The following is a 16,462-nucleotide window of genomic DNA, read 5'->3' on the forward strand; positions in this document are numbered from 1 at the left end:
CCTGCTGACATTCTCTTTTGCTCTTCTGCATTATGTTTCTGGGATATGTGTCTACCTTCCTAAATCCATGTTCCTGAGAAGTGAACTTTTTTTTTTTCAAGAGAAACATCTTTTTTCATCCTTGGCCATTTGAATGTCTGTCTCTACATATGGGTTTGCGTATCTACTTGTCAGTCATGCTGCTTGTCCAGGTTGTTATAAAAATCTTTCCTGTTTAAAATATGTCCTTCATCCATTTCTATAATTCAAACATTTTACCATCTCATTTTCCACACTCTGAATTGTCCTCATAGTGTTGCCTTTCCCAAAATGCCTTTACTTTTGATCCGTCTGCTCTTGTTAGCTTACTAAAGAGCAAGAATAAAGAAGAAAAAGGGCTTATTAGAAATCTGTTGGCAACTGGTGTCTTAATTAAATTTGATAACAAAGTTTGACTAAAAATACAAGGATTTTCCCTCATTAGGGTTTCAGAGAAGTGAACTAGTTTAAAATTAGTTTGAACTATCTAACCCTGACCAGAGAAGATTTAAGATGAACTATCTTACCCAGCCCAAAGAACAGCATTTATTAATAGCTCTTTGGTTAAGGTAGGATGCAATTTATTTCAGTATGTCATTTTCCATTTAATGTTCAAGTGCCCCTCAGTTATATTTCAGTTGACCAAGACTGCATGTGTGTTCATGCCAGTAATGCCCTACAAGGAGTCTGCAAGCTTTTCTTTAATAAGCTGGAATAATCCATTCCAGTGTTTTCTTTCAGTGTAATCTAGTTCTGTAACAATATCAAGGTTTGTTATCATTAATTTAGATAAATATAGCAGCTATTAATATATATTTGTAAAGTCACAGATTTTATTTATCCTTTACAGCTACTCTTTAGAACAAACTGAACAGTTTCTGAACTGTGTTCTGGAGGCAGATCCTGTAAAAACAGTTATAGCTCAAGAAAGTGTTCAGCAAAATGAAATTGTTTCTTCCTACAGTGTTGCAAAGAACCGTGAGAAGAAGGTATTTATATTTTTTTTAACCATAGTTACATAGTCAAAACTATGCTAATGAAAACACCCTACAGTGCACCCATAACTTCAACAATGCAAATCCCTACAGGCAAAAAAAAGTAAGGAAGAGGATGATCCTTTATGTGACATGTTTCAAGACTTTGACTACCCACAGTACGATGATTTAAGAGCAGAAGCTTTTTGTCACCAGCAAAAGAGACAGGAATGTTTGAGAAAGGCTGGGGAGGCCTATCGCATGGGTATGAAGCCTGTGGCAGCATTTTACGCACATCAGGTAAAAAATAATAATTGTGCTTTTTGTCTGAACTTAACACTGAATTGGAAGTGATAAGGAAAACATCATGCCTACCAGAGTTGATGAATTGGTCACAGTTCCACGTGTGTTATATTGACAATCACAAGTAAATTCACTTCTGCTAGTAATGATACTGGCACAGGAAGCTAACATAACCAATTTGTTGTGAGACCTCATGAAAGGTGATACCTTGTGCTTAGTCACACATGCTCCTTTGTCTTAGATCTCTCTCCCATTACATCCCATCACATCACATACTTGTAAACACCAAGATTTGTGTCCAGGTGGTCTGGCTAGGGTCACTGGAGTGTGACATGGACTGCAACAAACATAATGTTTTGAATCCTCTGTGTATGTTGGTGCTGAACTGTTTTTAGACGCATCTTCTGTACTTTATAGGAATCAGACAGGTGTTAAGATGTCATCTCTTGCCACAGAAATCTTGCTTACTTCATCCTCCATAAATCTTGGGCAAGATTGCTGCCTGCTGTCTTCGCTTCTTCATTCTGACTGTCTTTATGGCTACAGTCTGTCTTGGGTTGGGATAAATGAGGTGTGTATGTCATGCTTTTCACGATACATCTGGTTATGGAGTGCAGATCTGCTGCTGATCACTCTTGCATGCTCTGGCCTTGGAGCACAGGCTCTTTGGTCTTGATTCAGGCACATTTCTTAGTATGTACCAGTTTGAGTACTGCTGATCAGTGCTGTTGATCATACTCTTGATTTAAAGACTCGTCTCTTCTTGTAATCAAAGTTCCTGTACATTGGTTTCTTGGTGCCTTCACAGGAGACCCCTCCCTTGACATCACGCTTAAAAAATCTGTTACAAATATCTTCAGAGGCTGTAGTTTTCCCCTCATCTAATAGCATATAAAAATTGTTAAGAATTCATATAATAGAAGCATTTAATTCTAGACTTTAAATTGTATTATAACAGAACAAAAATGTAATAATAAATCACTTGAATTTGCTTATTCAAAAAGCTTTCATGCAAATGGTATAACTCTAAATGTTTAGATTATTACTGTGCATGAAGGAAGTACTGATTATCAGTCTTTATAATGAACCTTTTATGTTTTTTATTCATATATTCTTGAAGTTTTGAGACAAAGGTGTGCAGGATTTTAAATAGGAATGTAATTTCAAATCCTGTGTTACTTTTGTTCTTATCCATAAGAACAAGTACAATCTATTGTAAACCTATTGAAATTTGTTAAGATATATTATCCTTAAGTAATAAAAAAGCAAACTAAGCTATCTTTATTAATAGCTTAGTTTATGCTTGGTGGCCTTTGTCTTGGGAATCCTTTGCAAGTGAGTTACAGAGCTGCTTCTTGGGTCTGACCCTTCAGATGATCCATTTTAACAAAGTGTAAGACAGACTTTCACTTTGGTTCTCTTGAGCCTTTGTCAGTCCAATACCTGGAGTTAAATCTTCTATTCCTTTTCAGACTGTGCCTACAGACCTTCAAGGACATAATTTATTGCTTTGATCTCTCAGCTATTACCATTGCAAGGTTCATAGGAAGGAGTTAGTATTTGTACACTCTGTAAGGTGACTAACTGTACTGCTCCTAGCCCTCGTTCCAGAAGGAACTTACTGACTTTGTCAGTCATAAAAGATGTCAAAAGTATTAAGAGAGATAATAGGCATTATTATTATTATTATTATTATTATTATTATTATTATTATTAGTGTTTACCTTGGCTTGTCTGAAATTTCAAGAATGCATTTGGAAGAATTAACCTCAAATACAACAGTCAACAGGCTTTTCCTAATCAGTTTCTCTGACACTGTTTCATTATCATTTTAGCAAAATACTTGAACGAAATAAAAATCTATAGTTAGGAAAATAAATCTGCAACATCCAAGTATGGAGTGTAACTTTTTTAGCTTATGTAAAGACCTTATGATTTTGTGCCTTTTCTGCCTTTTTTTTCTCCTTGTAGGGCTTTTGTTATAATGTCATCTTTGTGCCAGCTTTGAGTAGTTTCTCAGAAACAGATTTCATGAAATCTTCTTGTGAGTAGGTCTCACTGAGCATCTTGCAGAGGTTCTGCTAGTATTATAAATTTTACTGGTTCAAACTTGAACTAAAAGCACCCTGCCTGTGCTGTCATTTTGAAACCACTGACCAGTGTAGACCTTAAATGATTTCTCAGTGTGTAATAGTCACTGTGCTTATGAATAAAGGGTCGCCTTCATGAGCAGAAGATGAAAGAAGCTAACCACGCTGCTGCTGTGCAGATCTTTGAGAGAGTTAATACTTCCTTGCTGCCTATGAATGTGTTGGATTTGCATGGTCTCCATGTGGATGAAGCTGTGAATCAGTTGTCCAGAGTGCTGCAGGAAAAAAGTGAAGGTATGGTTTAGGTAATAATTCTTGCTCCCTAAAAATGATTCTCATTTTCTATTAAGAAATCATAATACATGGCAATATTACAGGGAATGAATGTGCTTTAATAACATGTACGTTAAAAACAACTAGGCTTTGTGTTGTCTTGTTTTCAGTCTTGTTTTCATTTCACCCCAGTGGAATTGTTTTTCTTTGACATGAAATGATTCTTGTTGCTCTCTGTCTTGCCCCCCTCCCCCTGCTTCTTTGTAAATCTTCTTCTTCATTCTGTTTTACCCTTTTTTATTACTATTATTGAATACTTGGTCTGTCCTTCCTGACATTTTTAACTGAGGTGATGATGCAAACATACATGTCACCATTGCATTGCTTTGTCATAACTGTGTTGCTTTTAGAATGTTAAAAGAAAAATTACCATGTTGGAATTCTAAACACAATGGTGATATTTTCTTCAATTTCTACATGAAAGTGTGAGATTTGAGCTACCTTTCAGAAACTTCTGTATCAGTTTCTTGGCTGTGTTGCTTGAGATCAGAATACTGGTGTTTCCAGAAATGTAATTTTGTGCAGTTTTGCTTGAGAGCTCGTTTTTTCTCGCAGTGGAGAGTTCAAGTACTTCATTAGTGTCCATGCTGTGAAAAGATAAATTTTCTGCATTACTAGTTTACCTTCTAAATTTAAGCACACTGGGAATGCTTCTATAACAAACATTTCTTACACAAGATACTGCTGCACAAACTTGATTTTTTGAATCAGCTACTCCACAGAGTGTAAATAAAAGTGTTCAGTGGGGCTTTAGATAACCCTTGTCTTTCAACATGCATCAGGGATAATTAAATTCCATTCTCTTGTGCAATTCTTGAAATGACATTTGTGTAATTTAAACTGTAACCTAATGCTTTTTAGAACTGAATTTCCAGAACTGTACTTAAATCAGGAATGCTGAAATTGATAGTAGGGCCTCCCTGTTCAGTCTATTCACCTAAATCTGAAAAAAAAAAAAAAAAAGTTAATTTTGCTGTGCATACATGGGAAGAGTATCAATACTGGGAATGTTTTTGCTGGCAGAATTAACAGTAAATAAATATAAAACCTAGTTAAAGTTACAGGTTGGGGGAGAGCAGTTGAAGAAACATACCATGTGAACTGATAAGTCTAAACTGGCAAGTCTTGACTAGTTGACTAGAATCTAGTTTAGTTTATTTTTTTCCTTTTTTTCAAACTCTTCATCAGTTTAGGTTGCTGTTATTTCTGGGAAGAGAGCAATTTCTTTTGTAATCAGGGCTAACTGCCCTAATAAAACTCATGAAATATGTTGATCTGTTGATTTCCATGCTCCAGTATAGCAGAAGATAAAAATTATGTGACATAAGTGTCAAAGGCTGGATTTATATTTTTTTCTTCTTAATTTCTTTATTCAATAAAACATTATTTCTTTATTCACATTAATTAAGGATTAAACATGAAACAATACAGAATCACCACTGAAAAATTCACTGAATGACACCCACCTTTTTTAATTTAGCAATTTAAAATTTGTCACAGTATGTAAATTCCAATTGAATATTAGTTGAAGAAACAGTAAAGCTTCTATGAAATTGGAAGGATTTTATGATGATCACAATACGCATATTGCAAGCAATCTAGATTTTAAAATTTGACTTTTTCAGAATGGGGAAAAAATGCCATTTGTATCAGCGTGGGGAGAAAGCTCTAAATGTGTAGTGAGAGTTTTCAGAAGAATGCTTGGAAGGGTTGTACTGAATGCCAAGTCTGTGCTGAGGAAAGCTTTACCCATGACAATTCCTGCTGTTGCAGAGTACCAGCAGGCTGGTGGTAAACCATACCTCATTGTTATCACGGGAAGAGGAAGCCATAGTCAGGGAGGAGTCGCTCGCATCAGACCAGCAGCTATCAGATACCTGACAAGCCACAACTTCAGGTGAGTTGAGATTTTTGTTACTGATAATTTTTTTTTCTTATCCCACATTTAACTAACTGAAAATTGAAGTTTAGTTTTTAGAATGCTGTTAAACTACTACACAGATTAGGGTAGGTCTGCTGTTTCAAATTAAATTGAGTCAGTTGTTTCACAAATCTGATGCAGTTGTGTAGCACCTATTAAATGTTAGATCCTTTCCTCTGAGATAGTTTAATTCCATATTTCCCTTCAAGATTGCTAGCTTTACTGTGAAAAGTTGTTAATCCTGCTTTTTATTGGTTCTCAATACTTGCATTTGTACTCAGTTTATGAGGGATAGCAATTTGGTAAGTCTAGGTTTTGTTTGCTGCTTTTTATGTAGAGCAGTGTAGGAAGGTGAGCATGAAGGTGAGACTCGAAAACAGCAATACCTTCCCATTTCCTTCTTGGCTTCTACAAAACAGAAGGATGAAAATCCATTTCAAAAGAAGAGGGAATGAAAGGGGAACAGGAATAAGGAACAGAATTAATATAACCAAGAATATTTGGCAGCTTTTTCTTTTCTCAATTCTTCATCTTGGTTTCTGCTTTTTCCAGGTCTTCATATCTTCAGACACTGAAAAATCGTCCTTCAGTGTCATATCCAGGGACATAATGCTGATTTCCTGACTCTCACATGCACATATACTTGACTGAGAACCTTAATGCTTTCCATATGTTTGATGAGAATTGAAAGTGACGGCACTGCATATAGTTTACATGTTGAAGCTTCTTTTTTTCTTGTTTCATAGGTTCACAGAAATAAAACCAGGCTGCCTGAAAGTCATGCTGAATTGAGGAGTTGTGGAAAGAGGAATATAGAAACTGAGGTGTCAGATGACTGCTGGGTAACAGAATAAAACCCCCATGTTTTGAACAACTGCACTGGTATTTTGTAATCTGTTTTAAAGGATGATATTTTATTAGAACTGGTCTCAATTTACAGCAAGTGGATTTGTCAGTATGTTTCCAATTAATTTTTGTGTGGAATAGATCCTTTTCTGAACCTGCAAAAGGAAGATACTTTAAAGGATTTGAAGTCTCAGAAATGCAGATTAAGAATTTTGCTGAGAAATATATTACATTTTTAAGGGAAGTTAAGGTATCATTTTTAATATAACTGTCTTCTTAGCATATGTAATCTGCCTTTTGACCCTTGCACCTTTTGATTGCTGTGGCTTCTGTACCTCTAAAACATATTACCTTGTACAAAGTTATTTTGTAATTCAGAATTTTGTGGTAAACCCTTCAGAAGAGCAAAGGAGAGGCTGAAACTGGGCAACTGCTGGTATTTCAAATCCAGTTACATCTGACTGCTGAGTATTTCCAGGTTTCTTCAAAAATCTGGTGTCTTTTTAGTGGTTATGATATGATGGGTTGACCAGTTCTGTTATCCTTACTTCATTCTAAACTTCTGCAAATACTGAAGGGAGTTGCATATAAGGCCTGTGCATTAAGGCCAGCTGTGTGTTTGGTAATTTGGCAGATTAGTGTGATCCCTCAAAAGAAAAAACACAATGCTGTTATTCAATCTCTTTTGGAGATCACCTGCTGGATTAAAATTGTTTCTTACTCGGTGGCTTTTTAAATGCAGCAAATGCAGTACTGTTTCACTGTACAAGTGTCTAACAATGATGTCTTCATTCTCTGTATTGTTTGGTGATTTCCTTGTAGAAAACATGATCATGAGACATTTTAAATGTATTTTTAACATCAAAGTGAATGTCAATATTGCAATAGTAATTGCCTAACTGGAAAACCTGGGAGTGCAAAACTTACACTGATTTTGGTGGTGTTGCATCAGCATCTAGAAATATCTATGTAAAAAAACAAAACAACATAAAAAACCCCAAACAAAACCCTTCAAAATTAAATACAAACATTTGTACTTAGGCAAGTGTTTCCAGCAAACAATCAGAACACTTTTTTAATAGAAATATCTTCTAAAATGCGTTGCTATTTGTATTTACATCTTTGCCTCCTGAAAGGCACATGAATTTTTGTTGCAAGGCTTTTTCAGAACAGGTGTGAGTTGTGTATTAGGAATAATATTAATGGCTTAAGGATTAATATGAGGAGTTTTTTAATTTTTAACCACTTTGCAGTAAATTTTATCCAGGAACTACATGCACGTAGAGTTTGTATATGAATCCATATGTGTTTGCAAGTTCTGCAATTTGTATGCATGAGTACTAATAAACAAAGAACTTTTGTGAGAAAAGCTGTCCACAGAAACAGGTTTCACTTGAAAACGTGTCTGTATAAGTTGCTGACAGGCTGAAAGACATGATGTTTCCTGAATATATCTGTATTTACTCTCATACATACACAGTGACTATGATGCATGATAGACTTAAAAATTAGTTTTTCATGCTTCAACAGATACAGTAATCTTTTCCTGGTGATTTCAAGTGGAAGAATAGCTTGAGTAATACTTAATCAAAGGGACTCTTTCTACAATAACAGACTGCCATAATAAGTTTCATATTTTTGTGGGTACTTAGTTCATCTGCATTGTGTCCTTTCTCTGTTTCCTTGTCTCTGCACTGCTCTGGGAATCAGTGGGTAAAATACAAAAGATCTGTGGTCCCCAAACAGCACTAGCAGAACTATTTCTGCCAGTGCGTGATGTCCTGTGTGGTGAAGCCCACACTCCATCCTCTGTGACAGTGCCTAAAATGAACTGAGATGCCATTTAGGCACTTAGCCTCAAGACAGTAGTTCAGACTATCACCTGTACAGGGTTGCAAATGCTAGAATTGTCTCAGTGGAGCCAAAATCTTTGTTTTGGACCAAGGAACCCCCTTCTGTTCCTGAAAAGGTTTTCCTTAGTGCTGCTGTTCATGACAAATGGAGTTGCAGCTCTCTGGGACAGCTCTTTGCAGTATAGTCCCTATTGGTTGGCCTGGGTGGCTGCTGCGTGTTGAGCTGCTTGGGTGCCCAAGCCCTGCAGAGATGTGCCTGTGAACAAGGAAGTGCCAACACTTCTGGTTGTTTTGGGAGGCAGCCTGCTTCACTCAGCACATTCACGCCATTCCCGACACGGACAAAGACAGCTTCGATTTTAGTTCAAAAGACAAGCAGAAAAACTTGTCGTCTTGCCCATCTGTTCATCATAATCTGGTTGACAGCTTTACCCTGGAGATGAGAAACACAGCTTTTTGCCTTCTTCTGGCATAGCAAGTGGATGATGATGATTGCACTTGACTCTCACTTCCCCAGAAAATGGCTCTGACCAATGTGCTCAGGAATATTTTTGAAGTTGCCACTTCCTGAACCTCTTTCAAAATTACCACTGCACGCTAGAAGTGCAAGCCTAAGGGGACAAAAGAGATTAAAGAATTAAAAGTGCATAAGCAGTCTCTGGAAGTGGGCTAGGACTTTTCAGAAAGGAGCTGCTCCTGGTGAGTTTCAGTGTCCTTTCGTATTTTTTTTTTGTCCCTTAGACCTATTTGGATAAATACATTAAAAATGTTCAGGGTAAAATCAACTCTACCCAGAGCTAGGAGAATTTTTCTCCAGTCTGTCAAAGTCAGCAGAGAAATACACAGCTCAAGAGCAGTTTGGAATACTTTACTCTCTTCCTCTCTTCATTGGCCTTCATTTGGGTACAGGTTGAGGTTCACTAACATAGTCTGAATGCCCTGCCTGGTGTAGATTGATCATTCACCTAGCATCTGAACTTTGATGGAGATGATGGCTTAACACTGGCACAGCCAGTCTTTCCTCTGTTGAAAATAATGACAGAGCTTCTATCAGCTTCAGTAACTCAAAATGAGGCACTGCAGTTCTGACTCAGAGAAAATATGATGATCCTCTGAAGGATCTCAAGCACAAGCTTAAAAGCTGTGCTGAGCTGGGTACAGAATAGATCAGAAGATCAGTCAGTGCACAGAGTAAAAATGAGTAGAGTTTTATCAGTGAATATCTCCATACCTTCAGCTACTTGCCAATATTCCAGAAAAACAACACTGGAGTTCTTGTATTTCACTGATTTTATAATGTATTCTGGGATGAATTATTTGAAATATAATAATTTCAAAATGGTATTTCAAAATGGTATTTCAAAATGGTATTTCAAAGGTTACATTTTAGAAGTTCCAGCCTTTCTGATGTCTCTTGCAGTTACCCGTGAGAATCCATGAGAACCCTGAGGTATTGTGTAAATTCTGTATCATCCTTAAAGTAGCAGTATTGCCACCAGCACCCTGAAATAATGTGCAGCTGTTAAAATACCTATTTTGTGTACCACTTTCTATTCTATTCTTCAACAGCATGTGATTGTGATGAATGGTAGCCTTTAATATGTGACTTTTTGTGTCTTCTATTACAAAACATTTTAATAGTTATCCCAAGTTTTAATTTAGGAAAATTATATTTTTTTAATATACAGAATTAATGCTTATGCTAACATTGATGAATGATCTTTAGAGTAAAAAAAAAAGGGCAGAGATGCAATGAAGAAAGTTGTCTGAAGTAATGTGACTGCTGAAAAGCATTTCAATTGATTGTGAAAGTAATAGGGCAAAAATTTATTTTTAAAAATATTTCAGGATACCTTGACCATACTTAATGACTTTGGCTTTTGCTTTTAATATCATGTGGTACATCTTCCATCAAAACCCAACCGGAGCCCAACTGTTCATACTATTTCAGCTAAATAAACTCTGCAAAGGATTAAATGACTAGGTGTGAATATGCATGTGAAAACACCTAGTATTGCAGCTACAAATTGTAAAACCTGTTAGGACCAGTACATTGGAAGATAAAAATTTCTATTTTTAAATTAAAATAAAATTTGATTTTTTTATTTGTATAAAGTTGTACTTTTGCTGTTAATTATAATTTTGTTTTTTACTGAAATAGTTTTGTAATTGCATTTAGAATTTCTAATATGAAAAGGAATTTACAAAATCTAGTTTAATAAAGGATTTTTGTCACAAGTATAGCCTTCTGTCTTTCCTTGGAAAACTGTGTTTTAGCTTGTATCAAATTTTTTCAAATAGTAGTCTTGGAGTTCTGCATGAAAGCCACTTGCTTGGCTTCAGGATACCATCTGTAGGGAGATGAAGCAACCATCTGCAGACATAAAAAGGAACAGATTTGTGGCCTGAATTCCAGTGTTGCAAGTGCGAGCTGAATGCTCAAGTTATTGAAAATGAGGGTCGTGGTTTCAGATTGTTTTTGGCCTCAAGATGCTATTCCAGGCTAGCTTACTCAGGGAGAGTGAGAGCAGTAGTGTATGCCAAGGGGAGGGGCAGTCTGACTGCTGCAACAATGGGTTTGGGGGAGGGATGTGTTTTGGAGAGACCTCATTGAGCAGGAGGTCGGGGCCGTGAGAGGCTGAGGGAGCACAGTGCTATACCATGGTGGATACAGAGCTGTGAGCCTGGCTGTTCCCACGCCTGCCCCATTCTGTGCAGGTGCAGGTGCATTTTCCTGTGTATTGTCCTGTAAGTGTGGAATGACACCTGAGACCAAAGTGCTGCCTGGAGTCTAACCTATTTTGTTAGCTCAGTTTGATGACAGCTTGCTGTGACCCAAGATGACTCCTGCAGAATCATTCCTATGGCTTCATTGCCTTGCAGCTTGGGTTGACTGCAGAAACAAGTCAGGCTTGCGCATTTCCACAGCAAAGCCCTAACTCGTAAGCTGATCAAGAGAGCAGGGAAAACAGGTTTTGGGAACACATGAAAGCTTGGCACATGCAGGTCTGAATGTGATGTGGCTGATCATGAGATGCGGTTATTAGACCACAGCACTGGTAAAGGTCTCGTTGGTCGTGTGCTCCTTACTTACAGGACTCCCTGTTCTGGCAGTGAGGCTGAAGGTCCTGCTTGGGCATTAGTCTCTCAAATTGTGATGTTTTAAAGTGAAGGTACTGCTGCTGGACTTGCCTTCTGTCTTGAGGCAGCTGAAGTCCTACCCTTGAGAAAACAATCCATCCTGACTCAGCAGCTTCTTTCAGTTCATGCCCTTTTTTCCTGAGTGCTGGGATTGTCTTGAGTGCCTCTGCTTCCACCTGGGAGTTTGCTCTTCAGAAGCACTCTGGGGATTTCTGAGAGTCTGTATCCTTATTTAAATAAGAGTAATGGGATACTGTAGTCTATCCTTACTTAGGAAAATTATTTGAACTTTAGGACTGAAAATTGTAGTGTGCTAAAATAAAAATATTGCTTGAGACAAACAGTTTTTCAGCTCAGATTATTGAAGCATAATTAAATGTGTCTGCTGGTAGAACGTGTCAGGTAGCTTGACAATAGGTGGTGCCCTTGCCAATGGCATAGAGTGATGGTGGCTGCAGTTCTTCTAAGTTCACCCTTACTGTGCCCCTACTAGAGCAGAGTTGTTTCTCTGTATGACAAGTGCTAAAGGATGTTATTACACATCACGTGCTGTTCATTTCTTCCTCAGAGGGAGAATACTGTATTTGGAGTATTATTTTGGTGACTTTTTTTCTTCTTTACAGATGGGTGGGGTAGAGTTGGTTTTCAAAATATACTTGCTGCTTTGTGCTAGAGATGGCAAGACAAGTTCATTTTTGCATGCAGGTTTGACGATTGTAATGTCGAGGTTTCTCCATCAGCTACCCTGGGCTAGTTTTTGTAGGTTGGATGCTTGGACAGATCAGTCTATTTGGAGACTGACATAAAGGCATTGTGCTCTTTGGTGAAGTTTTGTGCCACTGTGGATGTTGGTGGTGGCACAGTCTTCTTGAAAACCCTGATGGGAAAGGACACCCTTGATGTTGCTTGACTTTCTGCATAATGAAGCCTGGCTGGGCTAGCAGTGGCTTCTTATTAATTGCCACTAATTGGTAAGCAACTGTATGGATCAGTGTTATTTTTGTATTATCTTGAGAAACAGCACTCTCCTTCATAGACATTTGTGGCTGGTCATACACACTGGCCAGGAGAGCAAACAGTGGAAATCCTCTACCAGTGCCACAGATTTCATCAGTTCAGCCTGTAAATGGAGAAATGGTAGCCCTGTGCAGGTCTGTGGGAGCTCTCTGTAATAGTGTTTGCTCCATGTCAGCTAACTCACAAGGCATTGCCTTGGATTCCTGCCTCTAAATCAGGGTAAAAGTAGGCTTCTTCACCTGTGTGCCCCTGTTGCCTTTTCAAAGTATCTCGTTTCACTGTCTCGCAGTGCCGTGTAAATAGCTGCTTTGATAGGCGGTAGACAGCAGAACTCCTTGGAGGGATGGTGCACTCTTGGCTGGCGGGGGGGCTCCCTTTGGGAGTAGGTCAGGGCACCTATGTCAGGCTCCTGTTCTGAGTCTTCTTTTGGGGTAATATTTTCATGTTTATGGCCTAGAAAGGAGAAACTAGCTGGTGAAGCAGAGAGCCTGAGACTGAGCAGTATAACTATCCCTATCTCCTTCTTCAAAGCAGGAGCAAGTGGGAAAAGCACATTCAAAACAAAGCCAGCTGCTGCCTTTAGATTTCTGAGTTTCCCAAGGGGAACCCCGATGGCCTCTCCCATAGCTGGGGCAGGAGGCCTGCTTTGTTTTGTTTCCTGACAAGACGAATGCACAGTCAGCAGCACCAGCGGGGCAGGGCTGGGCAGGCACTGGGGAGCGGGGTGTCTGCTCCCTCCGTGGGTGCCGGGCCGGTGTGGCCTTGGCGATTCCCCCGGGCCCGGAGCCGGGAGCTGCCCGGAGCCGCCGCTTCCCGGGGCGCGGAGCCACCGCCGCTTCCCAGGGGCTGCGGGAGCAGGGAGGGGGAGCCCCGGGGGGCTGCTGAGAGAAGGGGCTCCCTCGGCCACCTTCCTGCCATGACACAGCGCAGCCCGGCGTCTCCCGGGCACAGCCTGAGGAGGAGCCAGCGCTTCCCTGGGCGCTGCTTCCTGGCGCCAGCGTGTGCAGGGCGGGCAGGCGCGCCGGGAGCACCGCGGCGGCTCTGGGACCTGGGGCAGCCGGGGCAGCCTCCGGTGAGGGCTGGCTTCACCGGGAAGACGACTGGAGCCTCCTCCACGCTTACAGCAACGCCACTGGCGTTAGATTTGCATTAGATCCAAGTGGGGAAGGAAGTGTGAATGTCCCCCGGGAGAGAGAAAATTGCAAAAGTCAGAGAGTTTAGAAAAACAGATGTGTTTGCACGTTCTGCACGTTCTCCCTTTGAAAATTAAAACAACAACAAAAAAATAGGCTCTTTTTAACGAAATAAGTGCAGTTCTTATGAGTTATTTATATCTCTGGTGCTAGACATAAGCAACAATTAGCTTTATTTTATAATGATCACCTCAGAGAGGAGAAAGGCTTGTAGGGTTAAATACAGTGGATATAAAGAGTGTCCTGGTTTACTTCCTGAGCATTGTGCACACCCTACTCTTTGAGGCAGACCAAAATCAGAGCTGAGCGAATCTGAGAACAAAAAGGAAATTAGGAGAGGGGAGAGGAGCAGCTTCTGCCAGTCGGAGAGGTCTGCCCTTAGCCCCAGGTCTGCCCTGTGATCTGGAAAATGACTTCCCAGAGTGCCAGCAAAAAAACCACAACCAGGAAAACACAGAAAGAATGTTGTTCCTTCCATAGGGCAGATGGGTATTTTAGAAATAGTGCCTGATTTGGGGGAAGAAGATTCAATTAGTTCTTAGACACTGGAACAGGTTTCCAGGGAGGCTGTTGGGCACTCCAACATTGGCAGTGTTCAAAGCCAGGTTGGATAAGGCCTGGAGCAAGCTCGTCTAGTGGGAGGTGTCCCTGCCCATGGTCTGAGGAGTTGGAACTGGATGATCTTTAAGATCCATTCCAACCCTTAAACATTCTATGGTTATATGATGTGACTGCTTTTATGCTAGGCTGTCTCAGAATGAGAGACGAGGGAGTTAAGTAACCCTCAGTGCAGTTCCTAAGCATGCTTCACTTTCAAGAAAGGGGATGTAGGTTTTCATGTTGCTCTGGAGGAAATCACTTCCGGTACATTGTCCACCAGTTCTGCACTGAAGTCACGGGAGGAATTGTGCTAGGAAGTTAGGACACCAGATTCTGTCTATCAGACTCCAAGAAAACAATTAAATACATAAATGTTAGTTTTGTCACATAGCCCATGTTGTTGACAACCTGATCTCAAGAGAACTGTCCCAGAGAAATAGCTAATTCATAACCTCTACACAGTGGGGAAACATAAAAGTAATAAAGAATAGTCCTATAGTTGAGATAGCAGAAAGCTGTGGTCTCGGAAAGTGGAGAAATTTCTGCCTGTCTTCCCTCAGAAGTGTATGAGTTTAATGTATGGAGCTGCATCAGTCTTGAAAAGAAGCTGGATGAATGGAGATGACAGCACCCAAATCTTGGCACCAAAACCAAGTTTGATCATTGTTTGCACAACTTAGGGTTTTCTGTTTTGGGCCCGAGAGGTCTGTGCTGCTCAGGCATGCCCAGGTCTGAGTTGCCTTGTGCCTTGCACCAATTTCAGCACTGCACCCAGAAACTGGGCAGCTCAGGACCAAATCCTGCAGAGCAGGAGTAGCTGGAGGCTGCTCTGTGGCCACTTGAAGCGTAGGGCAAGCCTGTCACTGAAGGGCAAGAGGCAATGGCATGGGAAGGGGCTCAGGAGCTGAGCTGAGTTGAAAGTTGAAATTTCTAACTCAGGAGGGAAGCAAGAGAGTCCACAGGGAGAGGGGTGGTGTTTCAAGCAGGTTCCTTCATTTAGGCTTCTCTGTCAGGCATGCTCCAGTCTGAGTGTTCTGGAGGGCTTTGACTCACCCTCTGAAGGCCTCTAGTCCTGCCCACACAATGTGTCAGGAACCTGCCTCACGCTAGATTTTGGGTTCGGTTTTATCAGCACAGGCTTCAGTTTGTGCCACTCCACTACCAAACCTGAGGGGTATCTAACCCTCAGTGTTAGGTTGGTGAGGAATGAATTCATTAGGGTATAGTAAATAATGTGTGAGAGTTTTACCAAAATCCATATAGGAAGTGCGTGTGAGACTGCGTTTTCATTTCCTCTTTCAGACTGAGTGCTCTTGCAAGGAGTACTGCAGAAGCTGCTGTGCCTGCTCCTCTTTAGAGACTCCCTTAGCAATGCTCTCTGCCATGCTGTGAGGAGGCCTCCCTTTTGCTGAGGCATCTGTTCCTGGAGAGGAGGGAATGACTTCAGCCCCGGGCTGAAATGTGCCTGGGTGACCTACCTGATTTCCCCTATACTGCCCAGGAACTCAGGGGAAAGCAAATAGGCACATCCCAGTTTTCCCGACACACAGCGGGCATCTTGACCACATACATTTTTCCTGCCTCCCTTTGAAAATGATACCAAAAAAAGAATTAGGCTCTTTTTTCACAAAATAAGCATATTTCTTCTTGTGTTTTGTCTATATAGCTGGTGCAGTGGCTAGACATGAGCAACAATTAGTTTATTTTGTGTAATTTGATGATCATCTAGGACAGGAGAAAGGCTTGTAGAGTTAAATACAGTGGGTATCAAGGGTGTCATGGTTTACTTCCTGAGCACTGCACATAGCACACTATCTGAGGCAGACCAAAATCAGAGCTGAGTGAATCTGGGAGCAAAAAGGAAATCAGGCAGGAGGGACAGGAACAGCTTCCTTCCTTAATCTCAACCCCCTTCCTAACACCAGCAACACCAGCACCTTTTTTTTTTTTTTTTTCCTCCAAGAGGGACAGAAGGCAGTAGATTAAGAAGAAATGTGACTTTTCATCATAGACAAATCCATGTCAAGACCCTTGGTAATATTATTTTACATAATTTCCTATAAATCCTTAGTTACCTGTGGTTTAAGACTTTATTTTTTGCTGTCAGCCTACTTCTCAATGCAAAAATAAATTGCAAGCGTTTGCTCCGCCCCCATAAATATTTTCTGCAACA

At 40.2% G+C, this 16,462-nt stretch overlaps 1 protein-coding gene across 3 annotated transcripts in view; it reads left to right on the top strand.

Annotated features, from left to right (window-relative positions):
- The window catches only part of N4BP2 (NEDD4 binding protein 2), a 36,188-nt gene extending 25,612 nt beyond the window's left edge, over positions 1-10,576 (top strand). For all 3 annotated transcript variants that reach the window (XM_063401811.1, XM_063401810.1, XM_063401812.1), the window contains 5 exons: positions 869-1,007; positions 1,107-1,292; positions 3,511-3,679; positions 5,492-5,615; positions 6,386-10,576. In XM_063401811.1, the coding sequence (XP_063257881.1) occupies positions 869-1,007; positions 1,107-1,292; positions 3,511-3,679; positions 5,492-5,615; positions 6,386-6,431 (664 nt within the window). In that variant the 3' untranslated portion in view covers positions 6,432-10,576. The remainder of the gene's footprint in view (positions 1-868; positions 1,008-1,106; positions 1,293-3,510; positions 3,680-5,491; positions 5,616-6,385) is intronic.
- Positions 10,577-16,462: the final 5,886 nt, after the last annotated feature.

The sequence above is a fragment of the Prinia subflava genome, chromosome 7 (genome assembly GCF_021018805.1).
Source record: "Prinia subflava isolate CZ2003 ecotype Zambia chromosome 7, Cam_Psub_1.2, whole genome shotgun sequence".
Classification (NCBI taxonomy): Eukaryota; Metazoa; Chordata; class Aves; order Passeriformes; family Cisticolidae; genus Prinia; species Prinia subflava.